Source organism: Staurois parvus, unplaced genomic scaffold, assembly GCF_062004578.1.
Source record: "Staurois parvus isolate SC_StPar_1 unplaced genomic scaffold, SC_StPar_1.0 ptg000704l, whole genome shotgun sequence".
NCBI classification, from domain to species: Eukaryota; Metazoa; Chordata; class Amphibia; order Anura; family Ranidae; genus Staurois; species Staurois parvus.
Window position 1 is genome coordinate 4,678,193 of NW_028318500.1, and position 20,905 is coordinate 4,699,097.

Here is a 20,905-nt window from a genome sequence, read left to right on the forward strand (position 1 = left end):
CCAAGACATTTTCGACAATTTCATGCTCCCAGCTTTGTGGGAACAGTTTGGGGATGGCCCCTTCCTCTTCCAACATGACTGCGCACCAGTGCACAAAACAAGGTCCATGAAGACATGGATGAACAAGTTTGTGGTGGTGGAACTTGACTGGCCTGCACATAGTCCTGACCTCAATCCAATAAAACACCTTTGGAATGAATTAGAGCAGGACTGCAAGCCAGGTCTTCTCGTTTTACATCAGTGCCTGACCTCACAAATGCACTTCTGGAAAAATGGTCAAACATTCCCATAGACACACTCCTAAACCTTGTGGACAATCTTCCCAGAAGAGTTGAAGCTGTTATAGCTGCAAAGGGTGGGCCAACTCAGTATTCAACAATATTGACTTTCTAATAAAAGCTTCTTTGAAATTTCCACTTTTCATTTGTTAATCTGATGCACATACTGCAGAGTCTACAAAGTACCCTGAAGATTACAGAAAACTCCCAAACATTATATTTTTCCTGAAAGCAGACACCCTAGAGAATAAAATAGTGGTAGTTCCAATTTTTTGTCACACGCAGAGGTCTAAGAAATGCAAAATTTCAGTAAAAAACACACTAAAGTGAATTTTAGGGCAAACATACACATTACACAAGTTTTGGTAAAATATAAAAGTTGAGGTTGCACTGAGCAAATAGATACCCAACATGTCAAACCTTAAATTTGTGTGCGAAATGGCAATACTTGAAAAGCCCCTACAAGTCATCGGATTAGTGTTAGGAGGGGCTTTTGTGCTAGAATTATCGCTCACACTCCGGCGTGCATGGCGATATGTAACATGTATACCAGAATGAACATTTTCATGCGTAGGCGCCCCTGGCATGTGAGTTTACGTTCATACATGCATATATGTGGAGGTGGGGGGGCATAACCTCTTTTTTTTCATCACATAGGGGACACTATGTGATGATTTTTAGGTAACAGGTTCTCTTTAATGAAACATCCAGGGTCTTAAAGACCCTGCATGTCACCTCTGGGCTCCACTGAATTTATTGCAATGCAGATGTGCAAAAGTGACAGGGTTGACCCAGAAGTGACGTCATGCACATCGCTTTCCGGCTCACAGCAAGAAGGGGAGGAGAGTGGACTCCACCCAATGGCATGTGCCATGTCGGCGCCAGGCCTGCAGATGGGCAAGTGTAGCCCATGATTACATGTGGAAGCGCAGCCACCCACCTGCTTCCACTTGACAAGCAGGAGTCTGCCTGTCCGTTTTATACACAAGCCTGATGGCTGCAGCCACCAGAGTGAGTATAAATCCCCCTGCTATCAGGTCCAAATGATGTACTGACCTGGCAACCTGACCTTGTCTAGAACATTTCTAGGTGCTGCACCATGTAGTACCTTGACATACTTGTGGTAGTGTTCATATCTATTTCTATGTCCCTGTGAAACCCCCTTAGATCCTGAACCCAGGCTGTACTTGGGGCACCCTACTTCTGTCCAATGTACAGCCACCCCCTCCCTATGCTCTGCCATTTGTTATTCATCAACTTGTAGGCTTGGGGTGCTCAAAGGGGAGCATTCAATTGTTACTGACCATCAGTTCCTAGAGCTGCCTTTTGTTTGAAGTACACTCTGCATTGTTGAAAAAAAAAAGTGCAAGAGCAGCATGCATCTAAACCACCTCATGTTATGTTACTTCCAACAGGATAATGATTTAAAACACACAACTAAAAGACCCAAGAATGGCAAAGAACAAAACACTGAACTATTTTAATGTGACCTTCTATGTGCCCAATCTGAATCCTATTGAACATCTATGGAAAGAGCTGAAACATGCAGTTTGGCAAAGGCATTCTTCAAACCTGACACAGCTGAAGTAGTTTGTTCAAGAGTGTGCCAAACAACCTTTTGGCAGGTGGAGAATGGTGATAGCTCAATGAGAGCTATAGAAATCAATTGTTTACAATGATTAACTCTAAAGATTAGGGGCCAATCATTTCTGTCCATTATATTTTTATTTGTTTTATCATTTAAAACAGTCTGTTGAATCAAAATTCAAAATCAAAGTTTGATTTTCATTAAATATGAAATAAACAATGATGGATGCCAAATTGCTTTAGTCAGTTTCAAGTTATTTCAGAAAAAAATTGTAGTTTAATTTTGCATAGAAGGGTACCAACAAACTAATCCACATTTGTATCTTTTTTTTTCACTTGGTACCATTGCTAGTAAATGTGACTTCTATAGGAAGAGTCAATTTCCTAACACAACCACATTCTCTTTGCATGTCATAACCCTCTCCTATTCTGACAGTGTCTTATTACTTTCTGTGCTGGCCCAGATTCTCTGTTCCCCACACATAAAGGTTTATGTGAATGAATGAGTGAGTGAAAGATAATTACTATAGACCAGGGGTCTAAAAAGGTGGAGATCTACCTGAACAACATGGAAGAAGTCAAAGATCTACGTGCAAAGTGTCACCTCCTCACACCTGATTTAAACCTCTAATTGCCATACTACCATGTCGCAATGGTGTGCATTGCACAGCAATCATGGGTTTAAATCAGGTGGCGAGGAGGTAACATATCACCTCCTCACCACCTGTCAAACACACTTGGATCCCTTTGCAGAGGAGAAGCAGTGCCTGCTGCACTTGTGAATGCGTCCTTAGTTGCATCTGGCAGAAGCAATCTTTCACATGTAAAGTTAGGGGGTGGTAAAACCCTGCAGTTGTGTCACGGTCTTACCATCCCCAATCCTTAGCCCCTTTAGCTGCTGAGGCAGTAGCCAAAGGTGTACACATGAACCAGCAGGAATTACACCCCCTGTTGCTTTTGGTGGGTGCTACCACCTGTCAATCGAGACCCATTCAAGTAAATGGGGCCACTCTGCAAGTGCCCAGCAACTGCATGCTTCTGCTTGGTCCAAGGGGTTAGAGCAGGTGGTGAGAAACAACGCATCACTGCCTGTTTAACCCCTTGTTTATTGTACTGCACAAGGTTGCAGGGCACTTGCAGAGCGGCATCATTCACTTGAATGGATCATGCTTAGCAGGTGCTACTCCCACCATCCATGACAGGGTGTAGGAGCCAGCACTACAGAGGAGACATCAACTTATGAGGCTCTTACTCCCTACTACAGCTCCAACTTTACAAGCAGTCCCTCTGCTTGATGCTCTGGGATGGTTGGTTATCAAGCCCTAACCATGATCTACCAATCACCTGGCCGAGATCTACTTGTAGATCACAATTTTCTGGTTGCTGACTCCCGCTACAGAGTGTTCCTTGAGCAAGTGCTCTGGTTCTGCTGGGGCTGCTGATCTCAGATTCAAGATGGTGGTGCCAAGTAGCAGCCTCACGGCTTTTGGGTGTCTACACAAGTTAGGCTTTTACAGGCAAATAACATACAGTTGCAAGAAAAAGTATGTGAACTCCTTGGGATTCCGTGGAGTTTTGCGTGAATTGGGCATAAAATGTGCTCTAAACGTCATCTAAGTCACAACAATAGAAGAACACAGTCTGCTGAACATAATACTACACAAACATTAGATGTTGCCATGGTTTAATTGCACATAACATGTAAACATTCACAGTGCAGGGAGGAAAAAGTATGTGAACCTTTGGACTTAATAACTGGTTGACCCTCCTTTGGCAGCAATAACCTCAACCAAACATTTCCTGTAGTTGCAGATCAGACCTGCACAACCATCTGGAGTCATTTTGGACCACTCCTCTTCACAAAACTGTTTCAGTGCAGCAATATTCTTGGGATGTCTGGTGTGAATCGCTCTCTTAAGGTCATGCCACAGCATTTCAATAGGGTTGAGGTCAGGACTCTGACTGGGCCACTCCAGAAGGCGTATTCTGTGCTGTTGCAGCCATTGTTTTGTTGAATTACTTGTATGCTTTGGGTCATTGTCCTGTTGCATCACCCATCCTCTGCGAAGCCTCAGTTAGCGGACAGATGGTCGTACGTTTTCCTGCAAAATGTCTTGATAAACTCTGGAATTCATTTTCCCATCAATGACAACAATCTGTCCAGGCCCTGAGGCAGCAAAGCAGCCCCAAACCATGATGCTCCCTCCGCCATGTTTCACAGTGGGGATGAGGTTTTGATGTTGGTGTGCTGTGCCTTTTTTTCTCCACACATAGTGTTGTGTGTTCTTCCCAAACAACTCAATCTTGGTCTCATCTGTCCACAGTATATTTTGCCAGTAGTGCTGTGGAACATCCAGGTGCTCTTTTGCAAACTTCAAACGTGCTGCAATCTTCTTTTTGGACAACAATGGCTTCCTCCGTGGTGTCCTCCCATGTACTCCATTCTTGTTTAATGTTTTCCTTATTGTAGATGTGTCAACAAAAATGTTAGCATGTGCCAAAGATTTCTGTAGGTCTTTAGCTGACACTCTGGGATTCTTCTTTACCTCATGCAGCATTCTGCGCTGTGCTCCTGCAGTCATTTTTACAGGACGACCACGCCTAGGGAGAGTAGCAACAGTGCTAAACTTTCTCCATTTGTAGACAGTCTGTCTTACCGTGGACACATGAACATCAAGGCTTTTGGAGATACTTTTGTAACCCTTTCCAGCTTTATGCAAGTCAATAATTCTTGATTGTAGGTCTTCTGAGAGCTCTTTTCTGCGAGGCATGGTTCACATCAGACAGTGCTTCTTGAAACCAGTAAACCCAAAACAGGTGTGTGTTTTTTAAGGGCAGGACAGCTGTCAGCAACACATCCAATATCATCACACTGATTGGAGTCAAGGTTGGCTCACTGCTGGCTCCAATTAGCTCTGGGAGAAGTCATTAAGCTAGGGCCTCACATACTTTTTCCTCCCTGCACTGTGAATGTTTACATGTTATGTGCAATTAAAGCATGGCAACATCTAATGTTTGTGTAGTATTATGTTCAGCAGACTGTGTTCTTCTATTGTTGTGACTTTGATGACGTTCAGAGCACATTTTATGCCCAATTCATGCAAAACTCCACGTAATCCCAAGGGGTTCACATACTTTTTCTTGCAACTGTACATACATGTAGCAGGGGAAATTAATCCTATCTGCTGACTGGCATCTCTTTTGAAACCTGACACTTGCACTGAACACGGACAAGGCAGTGAGGGATTTCAGCCCCTCCTTTCTCCTCTCAGACTGTATAGAGAGAGAGCCAATCAGAAGAGCCATTAAAGGAGCCAATGACAGGGACTTTCTTAAGCAGGAAGTGCAGCTGAAAAGCATTGTGGAATATGCAGTCTTGAACAGAAACAGCCTGATAGGCTAATAAAGAAATAGAACTTCAAATGCTTAGGGAGAGCAGAGTGAAGGATTCCATCTTGCTTTTTCCTGAGGGGAGGCAGCCTGCATGTGGCAAAGTAACAGTCTGGACCTAGCAGAGGAGTGCATGGGGTCAGTTCACAGCATGCTGACATATCTGCATCAGTCAGGGGAACATCCAAACTGAGAGATGTGGACCTACAATACAGAAGTGCTCGTCGTGAGGTGACCAGAGGAGCCTGTCATTTCCAGGACGATCGTTTGGGCCTTAGTCACAGGATCTGGTGAGAGGGATTTTGCCCACTGGCAGATGACAGGAACACTGCACACATACAGAGACATTACACTTTGCCCATACTCACCAGGCACTGGGTTGTGTAGATGGCCCTGCTAAACAGACACAGTATTTGCTATGCTATACAAATACTGCCACGGGATTACAATTATACTTTACTATAGGAGTTTAAGGGCACCAACGAAAGTGGCTAGCTGAAGACCCCAAGATTCATCCTGTTACCAAGAGACTGAAGTTACTGGTGCCATACGGGCACGCACATGCGTATTCAGGCCTCTATATTGCATGGTGTGTGAGTGCATAGCTTTACCTTGGAAAGTAGCTGTTAGGCATCAGTTGGGTACAGTGTTTGCCTACTGGGCTTGCGGTGTCAGGGGTTAGAAGGGAGAAGTTTGACACAACAGAGAGTCACTCATCTGGTCTCCTCCTGCTTGGCCATCATAGAGCCGAATTTATGTAGAGGAGTTAAATCCACTTTGAGGTTGCCATTTAAGTGTTTGTCTCTGCTCTTGGGGTTATTCACAGTTGGAATCCCCTGAAAGCAGCCTGATTGTAAAAGTGAGTTATATTGCTTTCAGTCACAGTATTTGCTGTTCTCTTGATTCACCTAATGTATACCTGTTGTTAATGTTTATTACTTCCCATCTTATGAAAAGATGCTGACAGGGTCTCTTCAAGAAAAAGAATAGTTTTTTATTATATAATAAGCATACCAATAATTCCTCTGTGCTTTTATGCAGTAAACTGAAACATTCAGAATGTCACAATAATGATAAACATCTCCCTGTGTCACCCATAAAGCAGTCATAAATTCCTATGTATGTACCGCTCCATACTTGGAAAACAATCATTCTTTGAAAGGGCAGAAAGTTTCAAGTGCAAGTGATATCAGGGAATGAGGAGAAGCAATAGAACATCTCTCAAATGCAACAGTAACAAAAATATATTTTGAGTAGAGTGAGGAAGATGTTTGTTGTATTAGTGTCTTCCTGTATCTGTGATGCTTGTTACCAAAGAGCAGGGTTTCTCAACCAGGGTTCCACCAGAGGTTGCTAGTGGTTACATGAGCAATTTCTGCCTCTCAGACAAGTCCCCACTGACACCATTGATTGTTTTAGTTACCCATAAAGAGCGTAATTCTTCCCAATGACCACAAGTAGAAGGAGCATTCTTCCTTCTGACCATCACACTAATGTATCATGAGTTGTAGATATAGCCAGGGGTTCCCTGAGACTGCAAAGTTATTTTAATGGTTCCTCTGCATTGAAAAGGTTCAGAAAGGCTGCCTTAAAGTGTGTGCCCAAACCAAACTTTTTTTTTGGATGGTGCGGGGAGGCTAAGGGTGCTGTCAGGATTTTACTGCTATCCAGGACTCCATTAGAGCCCTAGACAGCAGTACAAACTGGACACATTTTCTAACACTTCCCGACCTTTTTAAAAACTAAGTATGGACTTGGCATTTACTTTAATTTCTTGTCTGGGTCACGCAATAAAACCCATTACCAGTCCTCACACCTCTCCACTGTTTCCAAAACCAAGATAAGACATTTAGCCTATATCGACAATATGCAAATTCACAATAACAAAATCACAAACAGTTGAAAACAATGCACAAAAGACTACATGCAGACATGGGATCTGTTTTCTGGAATGCCTGGGACTTGGCATTTTCTAAAAGGGCTTTTCAATAATTTGGAAAACTATACATAACTTACTTATGCATTTGCATATTTAACTCCTATCTTAAAATTTTTGCCCACCGAGATTTTGGCTGTACTTCTATAATTTCCAATGTACTCTGAAAACTCACAGGCACCTCCTTTCAGTAGGATAAAATGATGACCTTGCATTCCATCTGCCTTTGCAACAGCCCTCAGCCTGGTGGGACGTTTGCAGGACACGAGGGGGGGTTTGGACAATTTGCAATATTGGGTTAGTGTACTGCAGATAAAGGCAACTATGTGCTTCAGTAAATTACTATGGGAGTAAATACTTGCTGCTTAATGATCTAGAGGGGTACAGGCTGAGCCTCAACTAGAGTGGCCACCTGATCCCTTTAACACCAAACACATTAATTACACCTTAATCAGCCACAGAACCTGTGTAATTAATATGTGTTAGGTTTTATAGGGATGAGGCGGGAACCCTAGCTTCAACCTACCTCTTGAACTCCCCCCAAGGTAAACTTCTAGATAGATAGATAGATAGATAGATAGAGATTCCTCAAACTCACCTTCCAATCTCAGAACATTTTCCAGCATCTGTAGCTACAGCTGCTTTTCCATAGATCTGTGTGCTCAGGGTAGTCTCCCCGGGGTTCGAACGCAGTCCAAAAAACAATCCCAAGAACAAAGCAAGTGCAACCAGTACAATGGACAGAAATCCTATTATGAGATGGCGACTCTGCATGGCGCTGTGAATGGAGGAATACAAAAGTAGTATTGAAAATACACATCATCCCTCTATAAATGTAATTGTAATAACAGTTATAATGATGCTTTACTCTATACAGATAGCTGTTATTCTGCCCCACCATGGACCTATTGGTTTATTTCATTAAGCTCTCCCTTTGTGCCCGTGTTACCATTTATAAAGCAGGAGAAGTGCAGAGACACTGGGCCTAAGCTGAGTTCTTGCAGCATGATTAGGCAGTCACTACTTGAAGCTGGCAGCGGTTTCCTGGCCATCCCCTGACTCAGAGGGTGCCAGCGATGCCGTCAAACAGGGCACAAAAATCCATTTTAAAAGAGGCTTGATTTGGAAGCAGTTTAACTTTGGTCCGTCCTGTTATTAAATAGCAAAATGTTCTCTTCAACAAAAGACTATAAATCTTTCTGATTTTCATCTGGAAAAACAAACACAATTAACCACACAATAGTAGGAGAAATCTCTCAAGCAGTTCAATAAAGCATTTTTCACCAAAGAAAAAGGAATATGAAATGTCACTCTGGTATTTAAATACATCAGACGATATTATGGCTCCATCATCTCAGACAAGGGTGGAATATATCTGTAGCTGTCACTATTTAAGGCCTTTGGCTTACTTCCTTTAATATAGAGTGCAGCAATTTCAAGCGAAGCTGGCATCAATGTTAGTACAACACGGACAGTGGGCACAAAAAAAAACTCTGTGTTACTATGTTATGCTGCCACTTATAGTGAACCTTTAAATTACATTGCTACACACCATATCAGGTGGCTGGTTGTTTTCTCAACACATACCTGCTAATGAAGAACCCTTCATCATAGTGATTCCCCTCTGCCCATATTGCTATTTGCATAAGCATCGGTACCCCCCCACCACCACCACCACCACCACCACTTATATGACAGTCTCTGGGTCTACTGACAGGTATGTGCTAACAGCTTATGCTGCATTTAGCTTTGTAGCTTTTTTTTTTCTACATACAAACTTATGTCAAGTAACACTCGGCCATGTGGTCTAGAGCTAAAACACTGTTGTGTGGCTGGTCTTGGAGTCCATTCACACTTGTGTGACTTGCCATGTAACTTTGGGGTCCAAAGTCACACCCCATGTTTTCCAATGAGTACTATTCAAATATGTGCGATTTCAAGTCGCAGTGACTTGAAAGTAGTTCCTGCACTACTTTGGTTACGACTTTTGATGCAACTTGAGTCCACTGAGTGTAAAGTTGGATCAAAGTCCCACCACGAGTTACATCAAAGTCTCACTGGAAATTGTGCGACTGTTGAGATGTGCTAATGTGAATGGAGTCTTATTTAGACTGACGTTGGTTACTGGGCAAACTTGCTAGGGAAGAGAAAGCATATCAGCCCTGTTTGCAAAACTTTCCATGAGTGACCTGCCAAGAGGAAATTATAAAAATCAATAGCTATGCACGTCCTGACTGAATATCGCATGGAATAAACACTTATTAAGGGTTAAAACTGCAAATCAATCACCTGTCTGCAAAGACATGAAGCTCCAATTTATGTGTATGCTGTTACTTTTGATCTAAAAAAGGCTATTTCAATTTACATTTTCCCTTGCATTAGTTGACTTTATGTACATAGCGAAGAGATCTTCAAAAAAGTACCCTGTAATGAGAACCTGACCTGGCTGAAAACATTTCTAAGGGCTATACTTTGTGGTACCTTCAGATACCTGTGGTAGTCTTCATTGTACTTCCTATATTTTTGTGAAATCCCCTTAGATCATGGGTAGAGATGAGCGATGTATTCAAAAATTCGATTCGACTGATTCGGCGAATTCGTGGAAAAATTTCGATTCGAGTCGAATATATTCGCTGCGAATTTAACTTATAAAAGGGTGTTTCTAGGCTTCAGAGAGACTTTATATTAGTGCAGAACACTGTACCTTTAATTTAAATGCCCTTGGAGTCTGCTGGGGAAGAGAAATAATACTGTCAGTCAGTATGACATGCAGATGAGTGCCGTCGATCTTAGAATCACCGCACACTTCACTCATTTGGGCAGTCACGGGGCCAAAACCAGAGTGTGGAGCCACAGTGTGGCGGTGGAGGCAGCAGCAATGGGAGGCCATACAGCACCCTATGACAAAAATGAAAACCACCAGCAGTGTGAGGAGACCTGAAAGTGGCACATGGCAGAGTGTGGCGATGGAGACAGCAGCAATGGGAGGCCGTACAGGGACCCATGACACACTCTGGACCTGGCAGCAGCATGAGGAGGCGGTACAGGGGCCCATGACAGATTACGGGCCTGGCAGAAGCATGAGGAGTCGGTACGGGGGCCCATGGCAGATTACGGGCCTGGCAGCAGCAATGGGAGGCCGTGCAGGGACCCATGACACACTCTGGACCTGGCAGCAGCATGGGGAGGCGGTACAGGGGCCCATGACAGATTACGGGCCTGGCAGCAGCATGAGGAGTCGGTACGGGGGCCCATGACACACTCTGGACCTGGCAGCAGCATGAGGAGGCGGTACAGGGGCGCATGACAGATTACGAGCCTGGCAGCAGCAACTTGGACAGGAGGACGTTCAGCTTCTGCACCGTCGGGTGCGTGCTCGCAAACTGTTGTCTCTTGGAAACGGATTCCAAGAAAGACTGCTGACAGAATCCGTGAAGAGGAATAGCAGGAGAAGGAGCATCTGAACGAGCGGAATATGCCAACAAGCGACAACAGGGGCCCATGACAGATTACGGGCCTGGCAGCAGCATGAGGAGTCGGTACGGGGGCCCATGGCAGATTAGGGGCCTGGCAGCAGCTATGGGAGGCCCGTAATCTGCCAGCACCCTATGACAAAAAATGGAACCCACCAGCAGTGTGAGGAGACCTGAAAGTGGCACATGGCAGAGTGTGGCGATGGAGACAGCAGCAATGGGAGGCCGTACAGGGACCCATGAGAGACTCTGGACCTGGTAGCAGCATGAGGAGGCGGTATAGGGGCCCATGGCAGATTAGGGGCCTGGCAGCAGCTATGGGAGGCCCGTAATCTGCCAGCACCCTATGACAAAAAAAGGAACACACCAGCAGTGTGAGGAGACCTGAAAGTGGCACATGTTTGGGGCATGATTCATGGCGGATTTAGTCAGTTGTGTCAGGAACTGGTGGTTTGAAATCCAGACTAATCCACGCCTGATTCATTTTCACAAACGTCAGTCTCTCCACACTTTGGGTGGACAGTCGTGTCCTCCGCGGAGTTGCAATACCTCCTGCCGCACTAAACAAGCGCTCCGATGCCACGCTACTGGCCGGGCATGACAGCCTTTCAAGGGCAAATTCAGCTAGTTGGGGCCAAAGGTCAAGTTTCGTTGCCCAGTAGTCAAGGGGATTGTCTACCTCGGTTGGCAGGGTGCTGTCCAAGTAGGCCTAAGCCTGTTGTTTGAGGTCCTGCTCCAGGTCCACCTGATGCTGCTGCTGCTGCGGCTGGTTAGTAGTTTCCTCACTGCGCTGGTGAAGAAAGCTACTCATCATCGACTGCAGACTGAGGCAGCTGCTGCTGGTGGAGCTGCCACTGCTCCTACCACCCCACCCCTCCCCTGCTGCCATGGCAGCGGAACGCGAGCGCACAGGGCCCACAGTGTCTGAGGATGGACGTTGGCGCAGACAGGCAGAGACCAGCTGACTACATAGGTGGTTTTTATAGTACGTTATTTTGGCCTCCCTCTCAGCAGGTGTGAAAAAGGCCACCATTTTTGAATGGTAGCGAGGGTCCAACAAGGTGGACAGCCAAAAGTCATCCCTCTGTCTGATGGTTATTATTCGGCTGTCGGTACGCAAGCAAGCGAGCATGCTATGGGCCATTTGTGCCAAGGAATGCGAGGGACTCCCTGCCTCCATCTCCACAGCATACTGCCATGGTGCGTCTGGGTCCTCTGTCTCCTCTTCCTCCTCCTCTACCAGATGCTCCTGCTCCTCCACTCCTGTCCGCTGAGTGGAAAAACCACCCATTTCACTCAATAATTCCTGAGCACCAATGTCCTCCTCTACCTCCTCCTCTTCTTCTTGTCCTGCCCCCACAGGGGTCATGTGACGTTGAGATCTGTGCGCCACGTCTACCGCACCCTGACCAGCCATTGTTAACAGCATTTGTTCCAGGACGTGCAACAGAGGAATGACGTCGTTCATCCCATAGTCCTGCCGACTCACGAATAGCGTGGCCTCCTCAAAGGGCCTGAGCAAGCGCAGGTGTCACGCATGAGCTGCCAATGGCTGACATCTAAGTTACACAGGGAGTACCTTTATCCGCTTGTAACATCAGGAAATCTGTGATGGCCTTTTGCTGTTCGTAAAGGCGGTCTAGCATATGTAGGGTTGAATTCCACCTTGTTGCAACGTCACAGCATGAGGAGTCGGTACGGGGGCCTATGGCAGATTACGGGCCTGGCAGCAGCAATGGGAGGCACGTAATCTGCCAGCACCCTATGTCAAAAAATTCAACACACCAGCAGTGTGTGAGGAGACCTGAAAGTGGCACATGGCAGAGTGTGGCGATGGAGACAGCAGCAATGGGAGGCCGTACAGGGACCCATGACAGACTCTGGACTTGGCAGCAGCATGAGGAGGCGGTATATAGGGGCCTATGGCAGATTAGGGGCCTGGCAGCAGCTATAGGAGGCCCGTAATCTGCCAGCACCCTATGTCAAAAAATTCAACACACCAGCAGTGTGAAGAGACCTGAAAGTGGCACATGGCAGAGTGTGGCGATGGAGACAGCAGCAATGGGAGGCCGTACAGGGACCCATGACAGACTCTGGACCTGGCAGCAGCATGAGGAGGCGGTATATAGGGGCCTATGGCAGATTAGGGGCCTGGCAGCAGCTATAGGAGGCCCGTAATCTGCCAGCACCCTATGTCAAAAAATTCAACACACCAGCAGTGTGAGGAGACCTGAAAGTGGCACATGGCAGAGTGTGGCGATGGAGACAGCAGCAATGGGAGGCCGTACAGGGACCCATGAGAGACTCTGGACTTGGCAGCAGCATGAGGAGGCGGTAAATCGGGGCCTATGGCAGATTAGGGGCCTGGCAGCAGCTATGGGAGGCCCGTAATCTGCCAGCACCCTATGTCAAAAAATTCAACACACCAGCAGTGTGAGGAGACCTGAAAGTGGCACATGGCAGAGTGTGGCGATGGAGACAGCAGCAATGGGAGGCCGTACAGGGACCCATGACAGACTCTGGACCTGGCAGCAGCATGAGGAGGCGGTATATAGGGGCCTATGGCAGATTAGGGGCCTGGCAGCAGCTATAGGAGGCCCGTAATCTGCCAGCACCCTATGTCAAAAAATTCAACACACCAGCAGTGTGAGGAGACCTGAAAGTGGCACATGGCAGAGTGTGGCGATGGAGACAGCAGCAATGGGAGGCCGTACAGGGACCCATGAGAGACTCTGGACTTGGCAGCAGCATGAGGAGGCGGTAAATCGGGGCCTATGGCAGATTAGGGGCCTGGCAGCAGCTATGGGAGGCCCGTAATCTGCCAGCACCCTATGTCAAAAAATTCAACACACCAGCAGTGTGAGGAGACCTGAAAGTGGCACATGGCAGAGTGTGGCGATGGAGACAGCAGCAATGGGAGGCCGTACAGGGACCCATGAGAGATTCTGGACTTGGCAGCAGCATGAGGAGGTGGTATATAGGGGCCTATGGCAGATTAGGGGCCTGGCAGCAGCTATGGGAGGCCCGTAATCTGTCAGCACCCTATGTCAAAAAATTCAACACACCAGCAGTGTGAGGAGACCTGAAAGTGGCACATGGCAGAGTGTGGTGATGGAGACAGCAGCAATGGGAGGCCGTACAGGGACCCATGAGAGACTCTGGACTTGGCAGCAGCATGAGGAGGCGGTATATAGGGGCCTATGGCAGATTAGGGGCCTGGCAGCAGCTATGGGAGGCCCGTAATCTGCCAGCACCCTATGTCAAAAAATTCAACACACCAGCAGTGTGTGAGGAGACCTGAAAGTGGCACATGGCAGAGTGTGGCGATGGAGACAGCAGCAATGGGAGGCCGTACAGGGACCCATGACAGACTCTGGACTTGGCAGCAGCATGAGGAGGCGGTATATAGGGGCCTATGGCAGATTAGGGGCCTGGCAGCAGCTATAGGAGGCCCGTAATCTGCCAGCACCCTATGTCAAAAAATTCAACACACCAGCAGTGTGAAGAGACCTGAAAGTGGCACATGGCAGAGTGTGGCGATGGAGACAGCAGCAATGGGAGGCCGTACAGGGACCCATGACAGACTCTGGACTTGGCAGCAGCATGAGGAGGCGGTATAGGGGCCCATGGCAGATTAGGGGCCTGGCAGCAGCTATGGGAGGCCCGTAATCTGCCAGCACCCTATGTCAAAAAATTGAACACACCAGCAGTGTGTGAGGAGACCTGAAAGTGGCACATGGCAGAGTGTGGCGATGGAGACAGCAGCAATTGGAGGCCGTACAGGGACCCATGACAGACTCTGGACTTGGCAGCAGCATGAGGAGGCGGTATATAGGGGCCTATGGCAGATTAGGGGCCTGGCAGCAGCTATAGGAGGCCCGTAATCTGCCAGCACCCTATGTCAAAAAATTCAACACACCAGCAGTGTGAGGAGACCTGAAAGTGGCACATGGCAGAGTGTGGCGATGGAGACAGCAGCAATGGGAGGCCGTACAGGGACCCATGACAGACTCTGGACTTGGCAGCAGCATGAGGAGGCGGTATAGGGGCCCATGGCAGATTAGGGGCCTGGCAGCAGCTATGGGAGGCCCGTAATCTGCCAGCACCCTATGTCAAAAAATTCAACACACCAGCAGTGTGAGGAGACCTGAAAGTGGCACATGGCATGAGACACTGTGGACCTGGCAGCAGCATGAGAAGGCGGTACAGGGGCCCATGGCAGATTAGGGGTCTGGCAGCAGCTATAAGAGGCCCGTAATCTGCCAGCACCCTATGTCAAAAAATTGAACACACCAGCAGTGTGTGAGGAGACCTGAAAGTGGCACATGGCAGAGTGTGGCGATGGAGACAGCAGCAATGGGAGGCCGTACAGGGACCCATGACAGACTCTGGACTTGGCGGCAGCAGCATGAGGAGGCGGTATATAGGGGCCTATGGCAGATTAGGGGCCTGGCAGCAGCTATAGGAGGCCCGTAATCTGCCAGCACCCTATGTCAAAAAATTGAACACACCAGCAGTGTGAGGAGACCTGAAAGTGGCACATGGCAGAGTGTGGCGATGGAGACAGCAGCAATGGGAGGCCGTACAGGGACCCATGACAGACTCTGGACTTGGCAGCAGCATGAGGAGGCGGTATAGGGGCCCATGGCAGATTAGGGGCCTGGCAGCAGCTATGGGAGGCCCGTAATCTGCCAGCACCCTATGTCAAAAAATTCAACACACCAGCAGTGTGAGGAGACCTGAAAGTGGCACATGGCATGAGACACTGTGGACCTGGCAGCAGCATGAAAGTGGCACATGGCAGAGTGTGGCGATGGAGACAGCAGCAATGGGAGGCCGTACAGGGACCCATGACAGACTCTGGACTTGGCAGCAGCATGAGGAGGCGGTATAGGGGCCCATGGCAGGTTAGGGGCCTGGCAGCAGCTATGGGAGGCCCGTAATCTGTCAGCACCCTATGTCAAAAAATTCAACACACCAGCAGTGTGAGGAGACCTGAAAGTGGCACATGGCATGAGACACTGTGGACCTGGCAGCAGCATGAGGAGGCGGTACAGGGGCCCATGGCAGATTAGGGGCCCGGCAGCAGCTATAGGAGGCCCGTAATCTGCCAGCACCCTATGTCAAAAAATTGAACACACCAGCAGTGTGTGAGGAGACCTGAAAGTGGCACATGGCAGAGTGTGGCGATGGAGACAGCAGCAATGGGAGGCCGTACAGGGACCCATGACAGACTCTGGACTTGGCAGCAGCATGAGGAGGCGGTATATAGGGGCCTATGGCAGATTAGGGGCCTGGCAGCAGCTATAGGAGGCCCGTAATCTGCCAGCACCCTATGTCAAAAAATTCAACACACCAGCAGTGTGAAGAGACCTGAAAGTGGCACATGGCAGAGTGTGGCGATGGAGACAGCAGCAATGGGAGGCCGCACAGGGACCCATGACAGACTCTGGACCTGGCAGCAGCATGAGGAGGCGGTATATAGGGGCCTATGGCAGATTAGGGGCCTGGCAGCAGCTATGGGAGGCCCATAATCTGCCAGCACCCTATGTCAAAAAATTCAACACACCAGCAGTGTGTGAGGAGACCTGAAAGTGGCACATGGCAGAGTGTGGCGATGGAGACAGCAGCAATGGGAGGCCGTACAGGGACCCATGAGAGACTCTGGACCTGGCAGCAGCATGAGGAGGCGGTATATAGGGGCCTATGGCAGATTAGGGGCCTGGCAGCAGCTATGGGAGGCCCGTAATCTGCCAGCACCCTATGACAAAAAATGGAACACACCAGCAGTGTGTGAGGAGACCTGAAAGTGGCACATGTTTGAGGCATGATTCATGGCGGATTTAGTCAGTTGTGTCAGGAACTGGTGGTTTGAAATCCAGACTAATCCACGCCTGATTCATTTTCACAAACGTGAGTCTCTCCACACTTTGGGTGGACAGTCGTGTCCTCCGCGGAGTTACAATACCTCCTGCCGCACTAAACACGCGCTCCGATGCCACGCTACTGGCCGGGCATGACAGCCTTTCAAGGGCAAATTCAGCTAGTTGGGGCCAAAGGTCAAGTTTCGTTGCCCAGTAGTCAAGGGGATTGTCTACCTCGGTTGGCAGGGTGCTGTCCAAGTAGGCCCAAGCCTGTTGTTTGAGGTCCTGCTCCAGGTCCACCTGATGCTGCTGCTGCTGCTGCTGCGGCTGGTTAGTAGTTTCCTCACTGCGCTGGTGAAGAAAGCTACTCATCATCGACTGCAGACTGAGGCAGCCGCTGCTGGTGGAGCTGCCACTGCTCCTACCACCCCACCCCGCCCCTGCTGCCATGGCAGCGGAACGCGAGCGCACAGGGCCCACAGTGTCTGAGGATGGACGTTGGCGCACAAAGGCAGAGACCAACTGACTACATAGGTGGTTTTTATAGTACGTTATTTTGGCCTCCCTCTCAGCAGGTGTGAAAAAGGCCACCATTTTTGAACGGTAGCGAGGGTCCAACAAGGTGGACAGCCAAAAGTCATCCCTCTGTCTGATGGTTATTATTCGGCTGTCGCTACGCAAGCAACTGAGCATGCTATGGGCCATTTGTGCCAAGGAATGCGAGGGACTCCCTGCCTCCATCTCCACAGCATACTGCCACGGTGCGTCTGGGTCCTCTGTCTCCTCCTCCTCCTCCTCTACCAGATGCTCCTGCTCCTCCACTCCTGTCCGCTGAGTGGAAAAACCACCCATTTCACTCAATAATTCCTGAGCACAAATGTCCTCCTCTACCTCCTCCTCTTCTTCCTGTCCTGCCCCCACAGGGGTCATGTGGCGTTGAGATCTGTGCGCCACGTCTACCGCACCCTGACCAGCCATTGTTAACAGCATTTGTTCAAGGACGTGCAATAGAGGAATGACGTCGTTCATCCCATAGTCCTGCCGACTCACGAATAGCGTGGCCTCCTCAAAGGGCCTGAGCAAGCGGCAGGTGTCACGCATGAGCTGCCAATGGCTGACATCGAAGTTACACAGGGGAGTACCTTTATCCGCTTGTAACATCAGGAAATCGGTGATGGCCTTTCGCTGCTCGTAAAGGCGGTCTAACATGTGTAGGGTTGAATTCCACCTTGTTGCAACGTCGCAGATCAGGCGATGATGTGGAATTCCGTTCTGCCGCTGCAGCTCAATGAGGGTGTGCTTTGCGGTGTAGGAATGGCTGAAATGCATGCAAAGTTTACGTGACATTTTAAGGATGTCTTGCAGTGGGATGGTGGATTTTAGGAACCGCTTGACAACCAGATTGAACACGTGAGCCATGCATGGCGCATGGCACAACCTTCCTTGACGCAGAGCAGACACCATGTTCTTTCCGTTGTCGGTCAACATGGTTCCGATTTTCAGTTTGCGCGGAGACAGCCATCTGTCGATTTCTCTGTTCATTACACTCAGAAGTTCCTCCCCTGTGTGACTACGTTCGCCAAGGCATACCAGGTGCAGAACAGCGTGACACCGTTGCGCCCTGCACATGTGATATGCCGGTCGGGTAATGGGACTTGGCACGGGGGTGGCGGCTGAGGACACGGCGGAAGAAGAGGTGGTAGAGGCGGACATCTTTTGTGGACTAAGGACGTGCAAACGTGGAGGCAAAAGCGGCGTGACCTGTCCAAGTTGCTGGTGCGGCTGTGACGGCACCACGTTCACCCAGTGGGCCGTAAATGACATGTACTGTCCCTGACCGTAGTTACAGCTCTACACGTCGGCGCTGCTGTGCACTTTGGCAGAGACCGACACGCTCAAAGACTGGCCCACCATCTCTTCTACATGTGAATGCAGGGCTGGCACTGCCTTTTTGGCGAAGAAATGACGGCTTGACACTCTCCACCGCGGCGCGGCACAAGCCATCATTTCTCGGAAAGGTGCTGAGTCCACCACTTGGAAAGGGAGGGACTGCAGCACCAGCAACTTGGACAGGAGGACGTTCAGCTTTTGCACCGTCGGGTGCGTGCTCGCAAACTGTTGTCTCTTGGAAACGGATTCCAAGAAAGACTGCTGACGGAATCCGTGAAGAGGAGTAGCAGGAGAAGGAGCATCTGAACAAGCGGAAGATGCCAACGAGCGACAACTCCCCTCAGCAGAGGTGTTGGAGCCTTGACTGGCTGATGGAGGGCGATTGACGTCGGGTGACGGAGCAAGTAACGGAGCGGGTGATGGAGCGGGGGCTGGGGCAGGCAGAACCGCCGTATCTTTATCACGGTTTTCCCAGGCCACCAAATGGCGACGCTGCATATGCTGCCGCAATGCTGTAGTCCCAACATGGGCCCCCTGGCCACGCTTGACTTTCTGGCCACATAGTCGACATACGGCTACGTTTACTTCCTCGGGCGGCTTGACGAAAAATTGCCACACCGCCGAGTAGGAAACTTTGCCCCCGATACTCCTCACTGGCTGACTGCTGCTTCCTTCGTGCACACCGGCACCACTACTGGCCGTGGTGGTAGGCTGCAGTGGAGCTGGTGCTCTACTCCGTGGCCGTTTGGCTCCACTGACACTGCTGCGACCCTGCTGCCTCCTGGGCAACCCACCGACTGTTTCGCTCGCTGCCAAGCTGCCACCCTCTTCTCCTGATGATGCGGAAGAAATTGCCTGATGACGACGAGGCTGCCAAGTGCGATCAACCTCCTCATCATCAAGTAGGGTCTCCGCCTCACTACTAGCCCCCTCGGCTGCGTCTGGGTCAGGAGACAGACCTGTCTCTAGACCGGCTACCGAGCCACTCTCCTCGCCACTACTTCTTCGCCTGGCTGCTGAAAAGGCGGATGTCTCCCCCCGTTCCTGACCGCCCTCTGTTAGCTCTTCCTCACTGTACAGTGGGGCTGAGCCCACAGCATGCGATACTTCGCTTGGTGAGGGAACACCAAAGGACAGGGGCAGGTAGAGGACACGTGATTTCAGTGGGCTTGGTCCCGGGCCATGCCAACTAACGGTTGTGTCTGACGTACCCACCGACCGTTGGCTGTAGGTGTCAGAGGTGACCTGGGAAGAGGAAGACGACCGAGCCAACCAATCGATGACGGCAGGGTTGTCGGTGGAGACACGACCGCTGGATGACACCGGGAGCACTGGCCTCTGGCTGCGAATAGTGCTGCCTCGACCCCTTCCTCTGCTGCCACGTCTGCTCGCTCCTAAAACATTGCCTCCTCTGCCACTCCTCTGCATGTTTTCTGACATACTCTTTAGTTCAACGATTCTGTGTCCCTGAGTAACAATTCTGTGTCCCTGAGTAACAATTCTGTGTCTGTCCCTGAGTAACAATTCTGTGGCCCTAAGTAACGGTTCTGTGGCCCTCAGTAACAATTCTGTGTCCCTCAGTAACAATTCTGTGTCTGTCCCTGAGTAACAATTATGTGGCCCTAAGTAACGGTTCTGTGGCCCTCAGTAACAATTCTGTGTCCCTGATTAACGTTTATGTGGCCCTAAGTAACGGTTCTGTGGCCCTCAGTAACAATTCTGTGTCCCTGAGTAACAATTCTGTGTCTGTCCGAGTAACAATTCTGTGGCCCTAAGTAACAGTTCTGTGGCCCTCAGTAACAATTCTGTGTCCCTGAGTAACAGTTCTGTGGCCCTCAGTAACAATTCTGTGTCCCTGAGTAACGGTTCTGTGGCCCTAAGTAACGGTTCTGTGGCCCTCAGTAACAATTCTGTGTCCCTGAGTAACAATTCTGTGTCCCTGAGTAACAATTCTGTGTATGTCCGAGTAACAATTCTGTGGCCCTAAGTACGAGTTCTGTGGCCCTCAGTAACAATTCTGTGTCCCTGAGTAACAATTCTGTGGCCCTAAGTAACAGTTCTGTGGCCCTCAGTAACAGTTCTGTGTCCCTGAGTAACAATTCTGTGGCCCTAAGTAACGGTTCTGTGGCCCTCAGTAACAATTCTGTGTCCCTGAGTAACAATTCTGTGTCTGTCCGAGTAACAATTCTGTGGCCCTAAGTAACAGTTCTGTGGCCCTCAGTAACAATTCTGTGTCCCTAAGTAACAATTCTGTGGCCCTAAGTAACGGTTCTGTGGCCCTCAGTAACAATTCTGTGGCCCTAAGTAACAATTCTGTGGCCCTAAGTAACAATTCTGTGGCCCTCAGTAACAATTCTGTGTTCCTCAGTAACAATTCTGTGTCCCTCAGTAACAATTCTGTGTCTGTCCCTGATTAACGTTTACGTGGCCCTAAGTAACGGTTCTGTGGCTCTCAGTAACAATTCTGTGTCCCTCAAGAAACAATTC

At 49.1% G+C, this 20,905-nt stretch overlaps 1 protein-coding gene across 1 annotated transcript in view; it reads right to left on the reverse strand.

The window, feature by feature from the left end:
- GGT1 (gamma-glutamyltransferase 1) overlaps window positions 1-20,905 on the reverse strand; it is a 189,797-nt gene that overhangs the window by 106,724 nt on the left and 62,168 nt on the right. Inside the window, exon 2 of the mRNA XM_089653223.1 lies at window positions 7,790-7,969. Within this exon, the coding sequence (XP_089509349.1) occupies window positions 7,790-7,965 (176 nt within the window). The 5' untranslated portion in view covers window positions 7,966-7,969. The remainder of the gene's footprint in view (window positions 1-7,789; window positions 7,970-20,905) is intronic.